Source organism: Nannobrachium achirus, assembly GCF_963921795.1.
Source record: "Nannobrachium achirus genome assembly, chromosome: 7".
NCBI classification, from domain to species: Eukaryota; Metazoa; Chordata; class Actinopteri; order Myctophiformes; family Myctophidae; genus Nannobrachium; species Nannobrachium achirus.
In genome coordinates this window covers 37,928,129-37,947,024 of record NC_137816.1, presented here as the reverse complement: position 1 = coordinate 37,947,024, position 18,896 = coordinate 37,928,129, and the positions used below count along the sequence as shown (strand labels likewise).

The window sequence follows — 18,896 nt, the reverse complement described above, 5'->3', positions numbered from 1 at the left end:
AGCCATGTAGTCCATGGTTGATTATACTGAACTAAATATTGCTTGATCATAATTATGCTCAGGAACTTGATTGATTCTATTTTATTTTCCCTCTAAATACCAGCTTTTCAGTTTTCACATATTTTGTCTTAAATCTGTTTCTCCAATAGTTTGTATTTCAAATATATTACTTGATGACCAACCCCAAACCTGTTACACCATGTATTTAAAACAAAACACATAACTTCTTCATACACCATTGTTGCCACACATGCACTGTGGGGTGGTACATGGTATGCATTATAATATGCACTTGTTAAAAAGTTGTTGTGTCTTTTAATTTGTTTCAGCGTAAGAAGTCTGCTCACATACCATACAGAGACAGCAAGCTGACACGACTTCTTAAAGATTCCTTGGGAGGCAACTGCAGGACAGTCATGATTGCCAATGTCAGCCCCTCGTCCCTGTCATATGACGACACCCTTAACACACTGAAGTATGCCAACAGGGCCAAGGAGATAAAGACCTCGGTATGTCAATACTAGTTAAATCATAATATCTTTGTGTCAAAATAATTCAATTACTGTTATTTTATCAATTTCACCCAAAGTAAAATTCTTGTTTTTAAATAAACTTCTTCTCTCTGTCTCTGTCACCAGCTGAAGAGCAATGTTGTCACCCTTGACAGTCACATTGGCCAGTATGCATTGATATGTGAAAAACAGCGACAAGAGGTATTATAACGAGCAACTATACTCACTGACAAGCTACACATTTATAAACTATGTATGCTTGTACATAGTCTTGACATCGGTTCTTCCTACCAATAATTTCTTCATAAAATGTCATATTGCATTTGTTTTTATGGTAAATAATGGAACCATTTTATTAACCCCAGTTTAAATCTTACATTGTATTTTTATTTTAAGATTGCCGAGTTGAAGCAGAAGCTGAAAGCGTATGAGGACAAAGAGAAGGAAATCTCTTTGCCTGGGGATTCTAACATGATCGTCTCTCATAAGCAAGCAGAGTTTAAAAAGTAAGTGTGTGAGTGTGAGTGTGAGAGAGAGTGAGAGATATCATTTCTAATGCTGGCACTGGAGACAAAAAGAGCACAAAGCCATTTGCCAATGTAGACGGTTGTGATACAAGAACTGGCCCAGAAGCCATGAGACTTGTGGTTTTACCAGCGGTTCAGCCGGCTTTAGGTCAATAATAAATAATGAAGTGGGTCAGGCAGTTTAGGATCTAATTAGGCATGGTGGTGTAGGTTATAACCAGATCATTAAGATCAAATTGACTTACCAGCTGGAAGGGGTGGTTACATGGTTAATCGTGTATATGAAATTATTTTCGGTTTTGGGGGACACACCAAAAATCTTTAATCAACAAACATAAATGCCTTAAATGTTACATATTATTGTTCTTTTGAAAGAAAGTGCCCCTAGTCGTATTTCAAGAGAAAAATGTGACTAATATGACTATCACCCTTTAAAGTGTTCCAATAACATTTCCACAAGCAGATGAAATGGAAAGACAGGATAAAGTACAACAACTAGACTTGTGTAGGGAAGACGTTTGGTGCAGCCTTGATGTGTAGAAGCTGAGCTTAGGGGCTATAGTTATATGACGCAAAAGATACAATTCTCAAGTCAATATATGAGGCTATTTTGTGTCAACTAGGGGTGCCACAATACTGAACCGAACCGGTATACTGAACCGAAAGGCCCTGTACCGAACCGAACAGCCCATACCAAATTAACCGAATTTCATTCATTATGTGGGTGTGGCCACATAAAAATATAATTTTAACTCTTTCTGTAAACTTTTTTGGAGAAAGTCTTCCTCCTAGGCTAGCATAATCTTAATGACTGATTATCATGTTTTAGGGGGGGAACATGATTGCACCCCATCTTTAACTGAACATTTTGATTTCTTTATTTTTTCATTTTCATTTACTGTACCAAAACCATGAGCCAAAAACCGAGATACAAACCGAACCGTGGGCTGACTGAACCGTGGCACCCCTGGTGTCTACAATTTTACATTTTATAATACAGTCACTGTCATTCACCAATGCAAAACTAAGCTAATTAACTGTTCATCAGCATGTTAGGTCAATACCTAAAAAGTGGTGTGAAAGTTGCTAGTCTGCAGCGCTATGCATATGCAAACGTTGGTGAATCTCTTGGATGTACCAACATTGTTCTTTTGAAGCTCCTGTTATCATAATATTAATCAATACTAGATTGGACTTTCCATTGCACTCGCAGCTGTGTGTCCTCATATTGTCTGACAAGACCATAGGTATCTTCCAACAAATACCCTGGGGACTATGATGGATGGTCCTGCAGTTCCTTGGCTGTGTGTCCTCAACTTATATTGTCAGACAGATATCCCACATTGTGTTTTCTTTATTATTATTATTATAACAGTATAGTGCTGCTAATAATGTGTATAAATGTATTAACTTAATAGTACTTGCCCCAAACAGCTGTCATAGCAGTCTGGGCGCCAAAGTAGCCTGACAGCACGCCGCGGGTTCGAGTCGCGATCCCGAGGGCCATTGCTGCATGTCTCTCCCCATTTAACTGTCAACCTACTACCTATCAATAATATACCCCACCCAGCCCATTATTAGACTATAGCTTGTTCATTTACTGTTGATTGGTAAAACGTAGACAAGCAAAATTATCCTTAGAAACAATGGAAGTGGTAATGGACAAATCAGCGAGTCTGCTTCCCCAAGCTGAGTCTGATGATGCACCTTTGTTGGTCTCACCTGATTTTTCAATCCATTTAAATAGAGGAGTAGTCATGTGAAAAAATGATTTTCAAAGATCTTAAAGACATGGATTGTGGAAGAAAAAAGATTTTAAGTGCCTTTGAACAGGGCTTGATGGTAGGTGCCAGACACACTGGTTTGAATGTGTCTGTGTACAACACTGCTGGGTTTTTCACGCTCAACAGTGTCCGTGTATATCTGCAATGGTTCACAACTCAAAGGACATGCAGCCAACGTTACGCCAGTGGTTGAAAACAGCTCATTGATGGTCGGGGTCAAAGGAGGCTGACGCAAGTTGTGCAGAGCAACTCTGAGTCAACTGGAAGTTCTGATTGATTAAATATTCTATCAGTCACAATGAACAACATCACATGTACGGTAGTCACAGCACAGCACAGGTACAGTTAGAACATCCTGCCCAACAGGATCATCCCGAATAAGGCTTTTTACCGTCTTGTTTATGTCGGAAGTCCAAGGCACTCAATTTACAGACATGGCAAAATAACATTTGTTGCATTTACAAGAAAAAAATAAAATAAAAAATACACAATAAAGTGAGAAAGTGGGGGTGTGTGTAAGGTGAGGGGGGGGGGGGGGGGGGGGTTCTCACCTGTCTTATGGGAGAAGTGATGCCTACCTTCTCCTCTGGCCACCTGAAAGGTGAAGGGTTAGGGCCGTTTTGTTGGAGGCCGTTTTGTTGGAGGCCAGCGATTTACATGTTTTTAAGGGAAATAGTCAAGGAATTCCACACTTGAGTGGCATTGTCAAAAAAGAAGCATTTACCCATATTTGTACTATGGATTTGTATTATCAGATCGTTGTGTGCGCTCCCTCCCTAGTGTTGTAGCTGTGGGTGTCGCTAACTTTTTGGAGGTGTTTGGTCAGATATGCGGGCTCTGTGTGCTACATTGGTGCCAAAGACTCATAAAAGAATAACAAACATACGTTACAAATGGGGTGTTGTCCGAGTACGGTGCTTTACCCGTTATCATGATACTCTGGGGCCTGTCAGTTGTACTATGACAACAGGAATCTATGGGCATAAATTGGGCACACACGGTAGCCATGTTTCCATAAGCTTATTCGAAAATAGGATGCGAATTATCATAAATTTGCATTAAGACAAAGCGAATTTAGCCTGTTTCCATTTGCGTGTGTCATTCGAATTAGCGACGGTCGCCTGAGTTGATCGGGCTGATTTTTTTAGACCGAGACGTGAGCACTGCACATCTGACTGCTGTTACTCGATCGATGCACAGTGCACACTCATCCTGCAAGTTTCAGCGTCCTCTGGAAGGTGGCCGATCTGTAAGCTCGCGGCGCGGAGACGCGGATGCAAGCTGCTGTGAGCTTGTAGATCGGCCAATTTTGGCATGCAACATCGTGTGATGAGGAAGGGTTAGCCACGGATGGCTTGACTCCGGGAAGTGAAAACGGGAGGAATTTACACACGGTCCGTGTCACTCTGTGTAACAAACAACCGGTTTGTTTTGTGGGCTAATGCTATACAATGGACGTTAAGCGGCAAGGGAAAGTGTTAAGTTGGAGGACGATATGGACCCAGAACGTCATAATTTATTCGCATTTATTGTCTGACCCGTTTCCATTCACAAATGCGCATTTAGTTTATTCGATAGTTTAGTTTTATTCGAAGCCTAAAAATCCAACTTCTCCAAGCAGATAAAAGTTTTTGCGGATAATGAAAGTTTATTAGAATTTTGAAGTGTTTCCATAAAAAGATTTAAGCGAAAAAGGCTTAATGCGCGTTAAGAGGCTTTATAGAAACGCCACTAGTGTCAACACAGACAGAACTGCCCATACAAGGAGATATTCACTTTTTTTTTTACGTTATAATCCATGCACAATTGATGTTAGACCCAGATTTATATACGGTATATTATATTCTCTACTATTCTTAAATGCTAAATCTCTGTACATACAGTACATAGTACTGTATATATGTCTGACCATCTGTGGTTCATGTATCTCAAATACAGTCCGACCGACCAACTTCAAGTTTGGTGGGAGTATTGCCAATGTCCCGAGGGACATTTATTTATATTTACAATTTACAGTTTAGGCATTTAGCAGACACTCTTGATCCAGAGCGACTTACAATCAGTACATCAAAAATAACGTAGGTAGACGGAGCTCCTAGCCAGTAAAAAAAGAAAAGCTTTATATAAAAAAAACCTTAGAAAGAATAATGCTATGTAGCTTTCATGTATGGTCATCGGGGGGGTAGGTGAGCTACAGTAAGTGCTATGGGCCTAGGTGGAGTCTGAAGAGATGAGTCTTTAAGCCATGGCGGAAGCTATGGAGTGAGTCTGTTGTTCTTAGTGCAACAGGGAGTCTATTCCACAGTTTGGGGGCCAGGAGGGCAAATTGTCGAGGACGAGTGGATTTTTGTCCTGGGGTTATATGCTGTGTGGATTCAATTGGATAGGATAGGTTGTCCAGAACCGCAGATCCGACTGATACGCCCATACATGTATATGGAGAATCTGTTGCGCAATGAGCAGAACCGCAGATCCGACGGCGTTGCCCATATATGGTCATTTGCATATAGAGATCCAGAATAGGTTGTCCAGAACCGCCAATACCACCCCATATGCCCTTATATGGGTATGCCCATATGACCTTATACTGATGACATCAGGGATTTCCATATTTGGGCATAAAAGGACCAGGACGGACAGATAGAGACCTCCATATATGTGAATGAAAGGGACACAGGCAGACAGACAGATACAGAGATCTCTATATAATATATGGAGATCTTTTGTGCCATATTATGGGCACAAAAGGGCCACAGACAGACTGTTACAATGGGTACTCTGACAACAGGTATAACGGGTTGCATAACTGGGTGGGTCATGCATTCCCTACTTGCATCATTCCCGACTTGCATCCTTCCAGAATTTGATATAAACTAGTAAGACGCCTCAGGGCGACATGCAACTAAAGGGTGAGGTCGCGCCAATTCTTGGCCATCTGGCCAGTGATGTATATCGGACCAGTTACCCATATTTGGAGACCCCTTGTACCCATATATGGAGATCCATGTACTGTATATGAAGATTATGCTGTGAGAGCCCAAACTGAAAGTCCTATGATGTCTATGACATCTGACATCATACATCATGCCATACATGGAGATCCCTGTCTGTAGAACGAGCCACACAGATATGGGCTGTCTTGGCCATATATGGATTCTGTTAGTGTGGTATGCTTAAAGTTGCTATAAGCAGTTTTCTGCTGGCATAAGCAGGAAACATGCAATTGCTTATTTTTGAAGCGGTGAAAGCCGCTTCCAAGGAGTGGCTTTGTGTGTCCCGTTCATGTCCATATATGGTCATTTCAGTCCAGAATGAACAGGTTTTATCTGGAGTGGCTATGTGTGTCCCGTTCATGTCCATATATGGTCATTCCAGTCCAGAATGAACAGGTTTTATCCAAGCCACCAGAACCCTGGGGGCGCCCTGAAACCAAATGGACATGGTGGCCGTTTTGAGGTACTGCAGTTGGTTCTACTAACCACATGAACGCGCATAGGCTTCTTTGTATTGACGCGCGTTAATACCGGAAGAGCTTGTTCATGAATTTGAGCCCCAGCGCGTCCATGAACACAAACTATGACGAAAAATGCGTCACAGTGGCCCCACTACGTCACGGTTTTACTACGCGGAAGGAGGGGTGAAAACGCCTCATGCGTTGGGTGCGCAACTCAATGCAAGTGGACGGGCGGGGATATCTGGTGTCCTCTCTATTCTTATTATATAACTCTATGGTTTTATCTGGAGTGGCTATGTGTGTCCCGTTCATGTCCATATATGGTCATTACAGTCCAGAATGAACAGGTTTTATCTGTCCCGTACATCCAAAATATGTGTGTAACGTCCGCCCCGGTCTGATGATTGGATGATTAAAAATGTCCAATGAGACCAGAATTGAGGATTGGTCAAGCTTCACATGACAATTCGGCCCTCCAGATAAAATCATTCATTCATTCAGAATTGGAAGAATGTATAGATCACAGAGTTCATAGCTCTAGAACACATAGAATAAAAGTTCACCGCTTCACTTCGAACCGAGGTTTGATCTGTCCATATATGGTCATTCCAGTCCAGAATGAACAGGTTTTATCTGTCCCGTACATCCAGAATATGTGTGTCCCGTACATGTCCATAATCATATATGGTCATTCCAGTCCAGAATGAACAGGTTTTATCTGTCCCGTACATCCAGAATGTGTGTAACGTCCGTCCCGGTCTGATGATTGGATGATTAAAAATGTCCAATGAGACCATACTTTGAAGATTCACATGACAATTATTTTTTTTGCCAGACCCATGAAATGGGTAGGCCTACATAAGCAAATGTCGGTCTGTCCGGGTTTTCTATATAAAGGGTATATATGATGATGACATGATGATGACATGCCTACATGCTCCCTAAAAAAATCTAGTCTCTGTGGCGCTTCTAGAAGCCGCAGTCTGCCTCCAAAACTATTATTTTATCTGTAAGAAGCTCTGTCACTAGCAGCTCATAGGTGCATGAACCAGCTGACCGGGGCTAAAAGGATTGACAGACAGGGTCAACCAATCCGTACAAGAACAAGAGGGCAGGCTATCTGTCTATCGACCAATGACAGAACTTCTCACAGATAAAATAATAGTTTTCGAGGCAGATTGTGGCCCCAGGAAGTGTCTCAGAGACATTTCTTTAGGAAGCATGGTTAGCCCAGGGGGGGTCGGCGGCCCGCGCCGCCCCCCCGAGGGGTGCTCCGCCGCAGGCTGCCTGCGTGGCCATTTAATTTTAGCCGTCTGAATATAATAAAATAAAAATAAGCAATTGCCTGTTTCCTGGTTATGTCAGCAGAAAACTGCATATAGCAATTTTAATATTGATGACAACAGGGAACTCCATATATGGGCATAAAAGGGATTATGTTAGTGTGACATCACAGTGACATCAGTCCATGATGTAAAAGCGACAAACCCATAGACCGTAAAAAGAAACGTTCACGTCCAGACGTCATAGACACAGGACACGGCTCATAGACACAGGACAAGCTGTGCCGTTTTCTCATAGTCACAATTAAGTGATTCAGGCAGCATATTATGTGGAGAGGGGGGAAAAAAAGCTCTTCAGAGCCTCCATAGAGGTAAATCTAATTCTGATTATTTTACCTTTCAGTTTTTTATCCGGCACCCAGCAACATTTTTGGGCTGCACATGCACCACTTGAACTGTTTGTAATTTACCGAGACCCATGGCAATTATGACCCATGAATTCCTGTATTTTTGTGTGGTACAGTCGAGATTTTGAACCCAGGTCTCAGGTAGGGTACAGGCACGTGCACACAGACAGGCACATGGACACATAAACATCAAAGGGGGCTTGAGCCCCTGCCCTTTTATCCATCTGTAAAAAGTGCCCTCTCTAGACCATGAATGCCGTTTTTACTGTGGTGAAAGAAATTTCCATGCCATACCTGAAGGCAGGTAGCATCTTATGTTGAAAGAATTGCCCTCTCTGTGTAGAAATAAAGCTATTTTCACCAAAAGGCCCTTTTAGAAATTTCAGCCCCTGCCTCTCTCACATTCTCTGCACGTCCCTGGTCTCAGATGTTCGTGTTCTAGGTGGACGTGTGAATATGGCACTGCGTGGAAAAACTGAATGAGTCTCAGTCCCACACATTTCATTCATCGGCATCAGAATTCACAACTCGCACAATGAGAGCCTCTGTAGAGAGGCTGCACGCTTCACTATTAAAAATTCAACAGTCTAGCAAGGCCATGACGGTTCCTGCGTCATAGGGGTTACATTGGAGAGTGCAGTCACATTTCAGCGACGGCACTTCAGTTTGCTTATTTACCTCCTGTCCTCTGTCTGACAGGGACTGCATTTATATGCAGCCCATCTGTCAACTCAAGTTTAAACCAATTAACTTATATATATGAGCTTCAGTAACCACCTTTCTCAGTAAAATTGAAATTATCTAGTTAAACCCTAGAATATCATAAGAATTAAAAATAAAAACACTTTTTTGACCGTTTCTTGGTTAGAATATATTCATTCTTTTTTTGGTCGGCAAACCCCAATTGGAATAATATATCTAGTCACCAGAGATGGCGTAGTTCAGAGATTTTCATGGTCTATCTCATGTCAATCATAGCCTCCCCCCCCCCCCCTCCAAAGCCCTGGCCCTCCCACCGTCTCCAAACAACCCCTTATTGTATGTATGGTGCAGTGATGTGATGTTGAAAAGCTCCGGTGATGGCTGAATATATGTAATGTAATGTCCACCACCACTAGCTCCGGCGGAGATTTCATGGGAAAATATGATTAGGTTCTTTATTACTCCACAAGGAAAATATGTACAGGACGGTACTCCGGTATCCGGGTTCTGTTGGAGAAAATGTAATAATACAATGGCTGACCACTTTCACGTATTCTGGGATTGCCCAATAATTCAAACGTACTGGCATTAGATTATATCAGATACCAACAAAATAATGGGATTTGAGATAGAATGTAACTTCAACAACATTTACCTGTGCAATATACCAACCGATCTCAACACAGCAGATGAATACCTACTCAAAATATTATTGGTAGCCGGTAAGAAGGCAATAACCAGGAAGTGGTTAGACAGAGCACACCAACGAGGGAGGAGTGGACAGCCATTGTACAAAGCATCTATGAGATGGAGAAACTCACTTTTTCTGTAAGGCTGTGCATGGAGAAATTCTACAAATACTGGCTAAAATGGATACTTTACATGAAAATGGATATTATGAGTATATAGAGATATATACATGCAAATATATGTTTTTATGTTGTTAAAAGTATATGAAAATTGAGTGTGGAGGCATATTACATGTGAATCGGTGTATTTGAGTATGTTATATTTCTATCCCGGTTATGTTTTTCGGTTTATTTCCTTGTCTCATATCTATCCAACAATTTTGTTTTTTTTATGACCTATAATACTGATGTTTCTAGAGACTTGTCCATCATGTTGCTGGGATGGGGAGTGTGACAGTGGAAAGTCTGTGGACAGCCACACTTGAACTATTGTATCTGCGGAGGATCAAAATGAGGACTTAATAATGGACTGAAGTTGTACTGATATAAGACCTCTCACCTATGGACTGTATGAACCGTAACATATCGAGTGTTAAGAACTTGCAGTGTAATTTTTATTTTCTGTAACTCTGCTGCCCAAGATGACCTGTTTATTATATATACAAAAATACAAATAAAAACAGTTAAAAAACAAGTAAAAAAAAAAAAAAAAAGCTCCGGTGATACAACCTCACCCTCCCCTGGACAATGATGCGTGCGTCCAGAGGACAATGAACTCACTTTTCTGAGCCTAATTATTTTAAAAACTACAGATTACAGAAACGCAGCTGAATGTTGAAAGCTCAGTTTTTTATTTTGGTGTAATTGAGGTCTGGAAACATAAATAATTAAAATAAAAAAAATAAAAAATGTAATGTCATATGACCTTTAAGAAAAGTAAAGGATGTGGATGTTGTGATATTCAAGTTGTACCAATTTCTGTCTCTAGGGTGTCTGAATCTTTGCAGACAATCTTCTCCAGCCGGGCCCAGATCAGGAGAGAACAGCTGGATTTGGAGAGACAACTGAAGGAGAATGATTTCCGCCAGCACCACAGTGAGGAGACCAACCAGCAGATCCAACTCTTCTGTGGCAGAGAAAAGACTGAGAAGGTAAACGATACATATTCTGCTGTCCACAGATTATTTAATCTCCTCAGAAACAACAACTGCTGAGTCTTTGTTCCACTTTTCTCTGCATTGTAGATATTTTAGCCACTCTTTCACACCCCTATGGGACAGTGACAATGCTGCTTTAAGCCATCTGCTCTCTGAATAAAACTTCTTCTCAAAATATAGGCTTGGATTTTCCTGTAAAATCTGTAAATGATGATGAATTTGAATCTATTTTTGTGTGTATTTTGTTTCCACCAGGCCACCTGTAAACATGAGCGCAGGATGGCCGCTTTGCTGGCAAAGAGACAGCACATACACAAGCGTATGGAGGAGGCACAAAAACGCTTCCTGGAGAATGATGGCTGCCTTCATCGGATTGAGAATGATATGAAGATGCTGGGGCCGGATGCACAGCCCCCAGAGGTAAACTCAACCTACATCAGAGGTCTTCAACAGGGGGTCCGACACCCCTAGGGGGTCCTCAGAGTTACTACAGGGGGTCCTCCAAATCTTTGTGTGATAGAAACTTTTTTTTTTCTCCTTTTTTATATTAACCACTTGAACCCTAGTATCGGGTTCCATATTCTGAGAACTTTAGCACATCTACAAGCTCACAACGCCTCGTTGTGAGCTTGTAGATCAACTATTTTCGGCAAAGAGGTTTGGCGTAGAGGGGAAAAAGAGCAGACTAAGTACTGAGTGAAAGGTCAAGTTTATTGAGTATTGAAGTATTGTTCAAGTGGTTAAATATCTGAAAACACAAATTGACATGAATCCAAAATACACTGATGATTGTGCGGTCAAACGATGAAACTATATATATATGGAATCTACAAAAAGGTTGTGGGGGTCCCTGCTTCATCTCTCTCTCAGCTAAAGGGTCCTTGGCCTGAAAACATCGAAGACCCCTGACCTACATCATGTAATTTGGAATGTAATCAGAATCAGCTTTGTTGTCACATCACAGGTTTACAGAAGTAAAGAAGTGGGTTCAATTCGTTTTTGTGCATTATTCCCATCGCATCTTTATTTTCCAAGAAAGTTAGATAAGAAGGGGAGGTGGGCAAAGGGGAAAAGGAGATCAAGCAAGAAAAACTAAACAAAGAAGAAATATATCTACATATTTACTCATAGTACCTGAGATAAAAAAATATAAAATAAAGTTGTGTGAGCATAGCAGCAGATTTATACTTATATACATGATATACTTATGCATAGCAGCAAATGTATACTGTGCATGATACACTTATGGACATTAGTTAAGGTGCTAGAAAAGCACAAAAAAGACAAGTGAGTGCGTTGTATATGGGATTAAGGTGCAAAATGTCAGCACGTGACGACCGCATAATCCACATAAAGTAGACTGACACAGCCTGGTATAATCCGCAATTAAGTCCATGAGGAAGAGCAAAGAAAGAAGTCAAGTCACTTGTCTGTATAATCCACAGTTAGGTCCTTGAAGTGCTAATTCTATATCCAAGTCGCTTGTCCCTGGTATAATCCACAGGTTGGTCCAAAAGGAGAGCAAAGGTTTGAGCAGTACCGCCTGCCATCAGGCTGTTGAACAGTTTGACAGCAGCTGGGTGAAAACTGTTCTAAAACCTGGTGGTGCTGCTCTTGCTATACTATAATATATAAACATATACGATGACACTGGCCCTGTTAGCTGTCGCAACATGGACGGAAAACAGTGGCGCCAAACAACGTGATTGAGTGTGTCTGCAAAGTTTCATGCTGATCAGTCCAGCAGCAGTGCCCGAGATTAGCTGCTCACAGACAGACAAACTCACGTGAGTGAAAACATAATCGAATGTATCAAGCAATTTTTAAGTAGTTCGCTCAGCGAGAAAGATTGCCTCCCTAGGACATGGCCACTTGTATTCATGTAGAATAGATGTTCAGCAAGCCGGATGCATCACTGAAGTGTGAACTCAAATTCAATTTGCTGCACACTGCCATGCTCCCTGGTGGATGAACCCTAATGATTTTGGTAACCGTATGTCCATTCCTCTATAGTGACACGACAGACCAAATGTTGCCATGTTTAAATCATATTTAAAATATATTTTTGAATACAGTCAGATTGACAAACGTAAAAAAGGCCCCAATATGCTGTGTGAACGTTACCGGCCAATAATACACACGTTTGTGACAACAGTCTACCTATCGCTTCCCGTGACGTGATAACAAAACTGATACAGACTGCCAGTATTAGCTAAGTTTGACTCCCCTTGGCTAGCGTGTCTGTGCGTAACCTCATTTCCAGGCTTTCCCATGGGAGAAAGGTGTGTGTGAAGGCATTTGATAGACTGAGGACGAGGAGCCCGAGGGAGGTGACATGTGGAGGAGAAGACCTGCCTTGTTTTGAAACACAACGGCTTGTCATAGTAATTTCACTTGTTTATCTGGGCCACAAGTCAGACAATGCAGCTTTAATAATTTCAAAGTGCTGCATCTTGGCTACAGTAGTTTAGTTACATTTTTATATTTTCAGCCAGTAGCTCATTTCGACTTGCTTACAAATACAAAATGGCTTGCCACAGCCTAGAAAGCTATGTGAATTGATGTACAGTATGCAATCAAGATAATGGCCAGTTGTGCCAAAATATTTATTCTTGAATATATTTTACACGTTAAAATGCAACTGCATATACCATAGGCGAGAATTCAGACTAGATTGTTTGATTTGTAAATTGGATCTGTTTGGGGGTAATAAGAAAACCAATGAACATAATAAGATAAGGGGGAAAACCATCCTGTGTGTGATCTGTAATGCTTTGAAGGCTCACTGCTTGGTGTTTTTGTTTGTTTATTTTGGAAGGTAGGCTATTTCTCTACTGGTGTCGTGACTGTCTATGTTTTCTTCCCATCTGTTCTCCCAGTAATTAGAACCGTGCTCATTTTATTTCTCCGGCTCACTCATGGATCACTGAAGAGAATAAATCAATACCCTTTACTCATCCCTCACACAGCCGCCAGTTACCTAAAACCATTTATTTATTTATTTTCCTCTTCATCCTTCTTTCCAGGAAGTGGCTCAGAACTATCATGCACCCACCGGTCAAATGTTCTCTCCGCTGTTGTTTGGCACTTTCCTTACGTCAGAGTTTGTTTGTTTTTTTTCTCGCACCACCACCCCTCCCTCACCCTTCCTCGCCAAAGATAAGGCAGGTCTAGGGATGGGACGATACGCGATATTATCGTTTATCGTGATAAAACACACTCCCGATAATCGAATCGTGGAGATTGAATTTATCGCGATATCGTCCTCCGTCATGCACTGGGATCAATTCACCTTTTATTTGCCGAGCTGCATATCCCGTACCACTGAAACCCTCTATAATTGATAAAATTACTTATACTAGCCCTTACCCGTTCAAAGATATGAGCTCCGAAATGATGTGCAGTGTGTGGGTTATGGGATGTGCACTGTGCACACAGTATATGAGGGATGGAAAGTAACTTTAACTGGTGCTTGCATGATAATATGTAGGAGCATCAATGTAAGAAATACCCGTTTTGTTTAATGGCTAAAGAGATACTGTGTTCCCTCCCCCCCAGCCCGCCCGCCCACCCGCCTGCACACACACCCGCCTGCCTGCACACACACACACACACACACACACACACACACACACACACACACACACACACACACACAGAGCTGGTTAAACATGTTGCCTCATGCTAGATGCAGAATAGATATGCCTCATGCTAGATGCAGAATAGATAGTAGATACACCATAAAAATGCTAATATACAGCATATGATTTGTGAAAGTGACAAACGGGCTTCACAGTTATGTCAGGTGTGTTCATATGCTAATGGTGATGCGATTTCAGATCAATTGCTCCAGCCACTGAGGAGAAACGCTGTTTCAGACAGACAGACAGACACTCACTCAGACATTTCGAAAATTATATGTTTGATATATATATATTTATTTATTTATTTTTTCCATTTTTTTTTTCACTTTTTTCCCCCACTCTTTATCAAATGTCTTTGCCAAAAAATAGCCGATCTACAAGCTCACAACGCGTTGCGTTGCGAGCTTGTAGATCTGGCAAATGTTCCACCCCAGGATAATGGATTTTGATTATCACGATTATATCGCGATTTCCTTTGACACAATAATCGTGATATGAAATTTTCATATCGTCCCATCCCTAGGCAGGTCTTCACAGGAAACATGGCATAGGAGAAATTCTGAAGCTTCCCTGCTGTGTTCTCTCATAACTCTTCTTGCCAGAGCGGGCCAGTTTATGTAGTTATTCCTTCAGAATAGGCAATCTCTGAATAACTGAATAGGCTGTCACTTCTCACCCCTTGCAGGTCCTCCAAAAAGACCTCCGTAGCCACAGACTGCAGCTGGAAGCAGAAGACCGAAAACATACTGCTGAGCAGGTGATCCAGCTCAGTGTGCTTCACGATCAGGAGAGCAAGCGTTTGCGGAAGTAGGTTGACGGGACTTCTGTCACTGATTTCACTGAAATTATTTCATACTTTAGCTATTGAAAAATAGCAGATTTACAAGCTTGTAGATCTGCTATTTTTGAAAAGTCGTGAAAGTTTGAGCAAATCTTTGAATATATGTATTTTTAAAGTGAACATTTGTAACTAAGATTTTGCTTCTGGGGGTCCCACTCCCTGGAACTAAATATTTTGACATGGGGGTCTGTGACCAAATACATATAATTTTGGGGGTCCTTTACATGAAAAGGTTTGAGCACCACTGACATAGAAACATAGATTCAAAGTCGTACACAAATTTTAAAGATTTTTCAAAAAATAGCAGATCTACAAGCTCACCGCGCTTGTATATCTACTATTCTTCAATAGTTAAAGCATAAAATAGAATAGAATGTCAATGTTCGATAGTGAGACTTGTCTGACAGCGCACTCGTCCTTTAACACCTTTCTGTTCTGATTGCTATTGTTATATTTCAGGATGGTGAACATCTTGTTGCCCGCTTATGTCAGGCAATACCGCACTATGCATGGAGCTGCGCTTCTCACAGCAGCAGATGAGCTGGAGAACCGTGAGCTCGAGCAACTTGTCTTGAAAGAGAGAGCTGTGGTGTGGGCAGACCAGGAAGGTGTGGTGCAGAATTCCATAGGAGAGCAAACTATGGAAGAACCACCCAAGGCGGACGAGGCAGGGCAGTCCACGTTCTGCCTGGATCTAGCGCCTGTCCTGACCTTCTCCCACTTGCAATACCACCAGAACAGCCCCTGCAGTAAGTCACAATATACCCTGATTCACTTTGATAGGTCTTATGGGTTTGTTTATGGATATTTCTATCCACCCCACACATACAAGTGATGTGTTTATGGGTTTGTTTTGTGGTGTTTTTCACCAACCCATTCATCTCTCTCTCTCTCTCTCTCTCTCTCTCTCTCTCTCTCTCTCTCTCTCTCTCTCTCTCTCTCTCTCTCTCTCTCTCTCTCTCTCTCTGTGTACAAATCAATATCAAAGGCCAATATTCAATATTGAGGTATTCCATGTTAGTCTGTCTGCAAAGGTGTCTGACATTTATCATTACTAGAGCGGTGTACTCTGGGCTCAGGCCTACTCGGGGTGCATGCCACAGTGGTTATGTGATGCCCGTTGTACTTGTACCTGTTCTCAGAGTACCCACCAGTGTGGCACCCACTACTATATGACTAATCGACTGTACATCAGGGATCTCGATATATGGGCATACAAGGGACAAGGACGGAATGTGATGTCACAGATATCCAGGGTTTTGATCTTTGATGAGATGATGTCACAACAATATGATGTCACAATGTCAACAATGTGACAACAGCTATAGACATTGAGGCGTTGAGTGTGACCTACGGTCGCAATAATGATATGCAAATGGAGTTCCATTGCACACGGCACCACTTTTATTGGCACAGTGGCACAAAAGCTACGCAAAGCTTGGCCAGTCTGTGCCTGCAAGGGAAGCCACAGTGGTAGAATTACCTGCCCCGCCCTTACTACGGAGTTAGGTGATCGTGCATCCAGCTTCGTCGAGCATCTATACGAACACAATTTGTCCACATTCAGGGTAGGGCAGCAGGGTAGGGAAGGTGATATTTGGGACTGCACCTACCCCTATGGGCTGGTGTAGTACCGGCAGGGACTGTTGAGCAGGAGTTATAGGAGGAAGGCACTACATCCTCCTGGTGTGGGCTCCTCAATAGCATATGAGCCAGTAGGGTACAACAGCAGTGACACACTGAAATATACAACCCAAACAGAGATTCAGATATTAGTGTTTTTTTCTATTTGGCACTGCACACCACCGGGTTATCTGGGGCACCCACCACGTTTGAGGTCATTCAGTGGCCGAGTTATGCCCGGGACAGACATAAATACATACACACATCCTGTACATATACAAGAGGCTTCTGCAATTTACGTATGGATATCATTGAATCCACTGCTGCATATTATTCAAGCATTGAGACAATTATTGGGCTATATACACATAATATGAGTCAAAGTTGTGTTTGAGAATGCAGTAACACACTCAGATTCAAGTTAACAGAATCATTGAAACTGATTTGCATAGTGGCTTTTTTTTAGCGGTTCCTACCGCTCCAACATTTGACCTAGTGTGTATGTCTGTCTGTCCATATGTCTTTTCGTATGAGTACGGAACAGCCTATGGCATCGCTCACTCCCACTGGGTGGGATTTTTTAAATAAATGTGCATCTTTGTTAGTCGTGCTGTACTAGAGTACAATACTAGAGTTGATGGCAGACTTCACATTGTCAATTGATGTGTGTGAACGGATTTTTACATATTTTGTTTTGTAACATACTGTATAGAACTTTTTACACCATCAGAGGTAACAAGTTTTCTGCGGTCATGATGGGAATGCACTACATCAGGTGTCTTCAACGTTTTCAGGCCAAGGACCCCTTAGAGAGATGAAGCAGGGACCCCCACAACTTTTTCATAGATTCCATATAGTTTCATTGTTTGACAGCACGATCATCATTTTATTCTGGATTCATGTCAATTTGTTTTCAGATACGTATTTAACCACTTGAACCGTCAATACTTGACATTTTACTCTGTACTTAGTCTGCTCATTTTCCTCTCTACACCAAACGTCTTTGCCGAAAATAGCTCAATCTGCTATTTTTGGCTAAGGTTCTCAGAATATGGACGCTAGGGTTCAAGTGGTTAATATAAAAAAGGAGAAAAAAGGTTTCTATCACACAAAGATTTGGAGGACCCCCTTTAGTAACTCTGAGGACCCCCTAGGGGTCCCGGACCCCCTGTTGAAGACCTTTTACATACAGAGTATTTTTGATCCGTCATCCCTGTGTGACCCAGCAGCAGCACCAAGACTTCAGTCGAGCCTTTCGTGACATCCAAGCTGTAATAGACAATGGAGCGTGAACCAAAGCTGGCCAACAATACTCAATTACTATGATGGTGTCCATCATTTGTCAGCCAGTGCACTCTGCACCTGTCCCCCCTCCGCCACTGCTTTCTTGTGTCTTATATTTTGCACTTTTTTGGCCTTGTCTGTCTGCTCTTGCCGCTGAATGATATGGTGTAACTTGACACCTTGTTCTTCACAACCCTCTGAGCACAAGCATAATGGTGGCAGTGCTCTATAGGTAATACTGTCTGTTAACAGGTGTCATTGTTGATTTTACTCACAGTGAATTGTCTCTTATCAGGGTTCTTTTCAGAGCTCATTTCCTCCACCATAGCTCTGTTTAACCTGATCCATTCATTGGTCATTTCCTATTGCGTTGGCTCCATCCTTCTTATTGCTTTGTTTTAATTTCAGGCCGATGACATGTGATAGTTACGTCAAATATGGTCAGGTTCTTTAGTACATATTTACATTAATGCTGGACATTATAAATGGCACGCTGGCTGGACGCATGGGTGTTGCACTGGGCCCTGGGTGCCCTTTGACTGTTGAAAAATAGCAGATATACAAGCTCACAGCTGCGAGCTTGTAGATCTGCTATTTTTGAAAAAATCGTGAAAATTTGTCTTTCAATATTTCAAATCCTTCTAAGGTTTTTTGAAACACCTATGTTTCTATGTCAGTCGTGCTCTTTTTCATGTGAAGAACCCCCAAAATGATATGTATTTGGCCACAGACCACCAGCTCAAAATATTTAGTTCCAGGGAACACTCAGGATCAGCTGGCAGCGCTCTCTAATCGCCTTTTTGAGCCAGAGTTTGCTGCTCTGACATCACGCTGACTCTCATGCTCTGACATCACTGTGATTTCAGGGGAACTAAATCCCTTTTATGCCCATATATGGAGATCCCTGTGAGGCCAGGGGAACCAAATCCCTTGTATGCCCATATATGGAGATCGCTGTGATGCCAGGGGAACCAAATCCCGTTTATGCC

General features: G+C 41.9%; 1 protein-coding gene across 1 annotated transcript in view; it reads left to right on the top strand.

Moving 5' to 3' along the window:
- kif18a (kinesin family member 18A) overlaps positions 1 to 18,896 on the top strand; it is a gene marked incomplete at both ends in the record, with an annotated part of 44,204 nt that overhangs the window by 14,743 nt on the left and 10,565 nt on the right. The window contains 7 exons of the mRNA XM_080730208.1: positions 330 to 509; positions 639 to 713; positions 909 to 1,018; positions 10,347 to 10,509; positions 10,771 to 10,935; positions 14,845 to 14,966; positions 15,460 to 15,749. Coding sequence (XP_080586334.1) covers positions 330 to 509; positions 639 to 713; positions 909 to 1,018; positions 10,347 to 10,509; positions 10,771 to 10,935; positions 14,845 to 14,966; positions 15,460 to 15,749 — 1,105 coding nt within the window. The remainder of the gene's footprint in view (positions 1 to 329; positions 510 to 638; positions 714 to 908; positions 1,019 to 10,346; positions 10,510 to 10,770; positions 10,936 to 14,844; positions 14,967 to 15,459; positions 15,750 to 18,896) is intronic.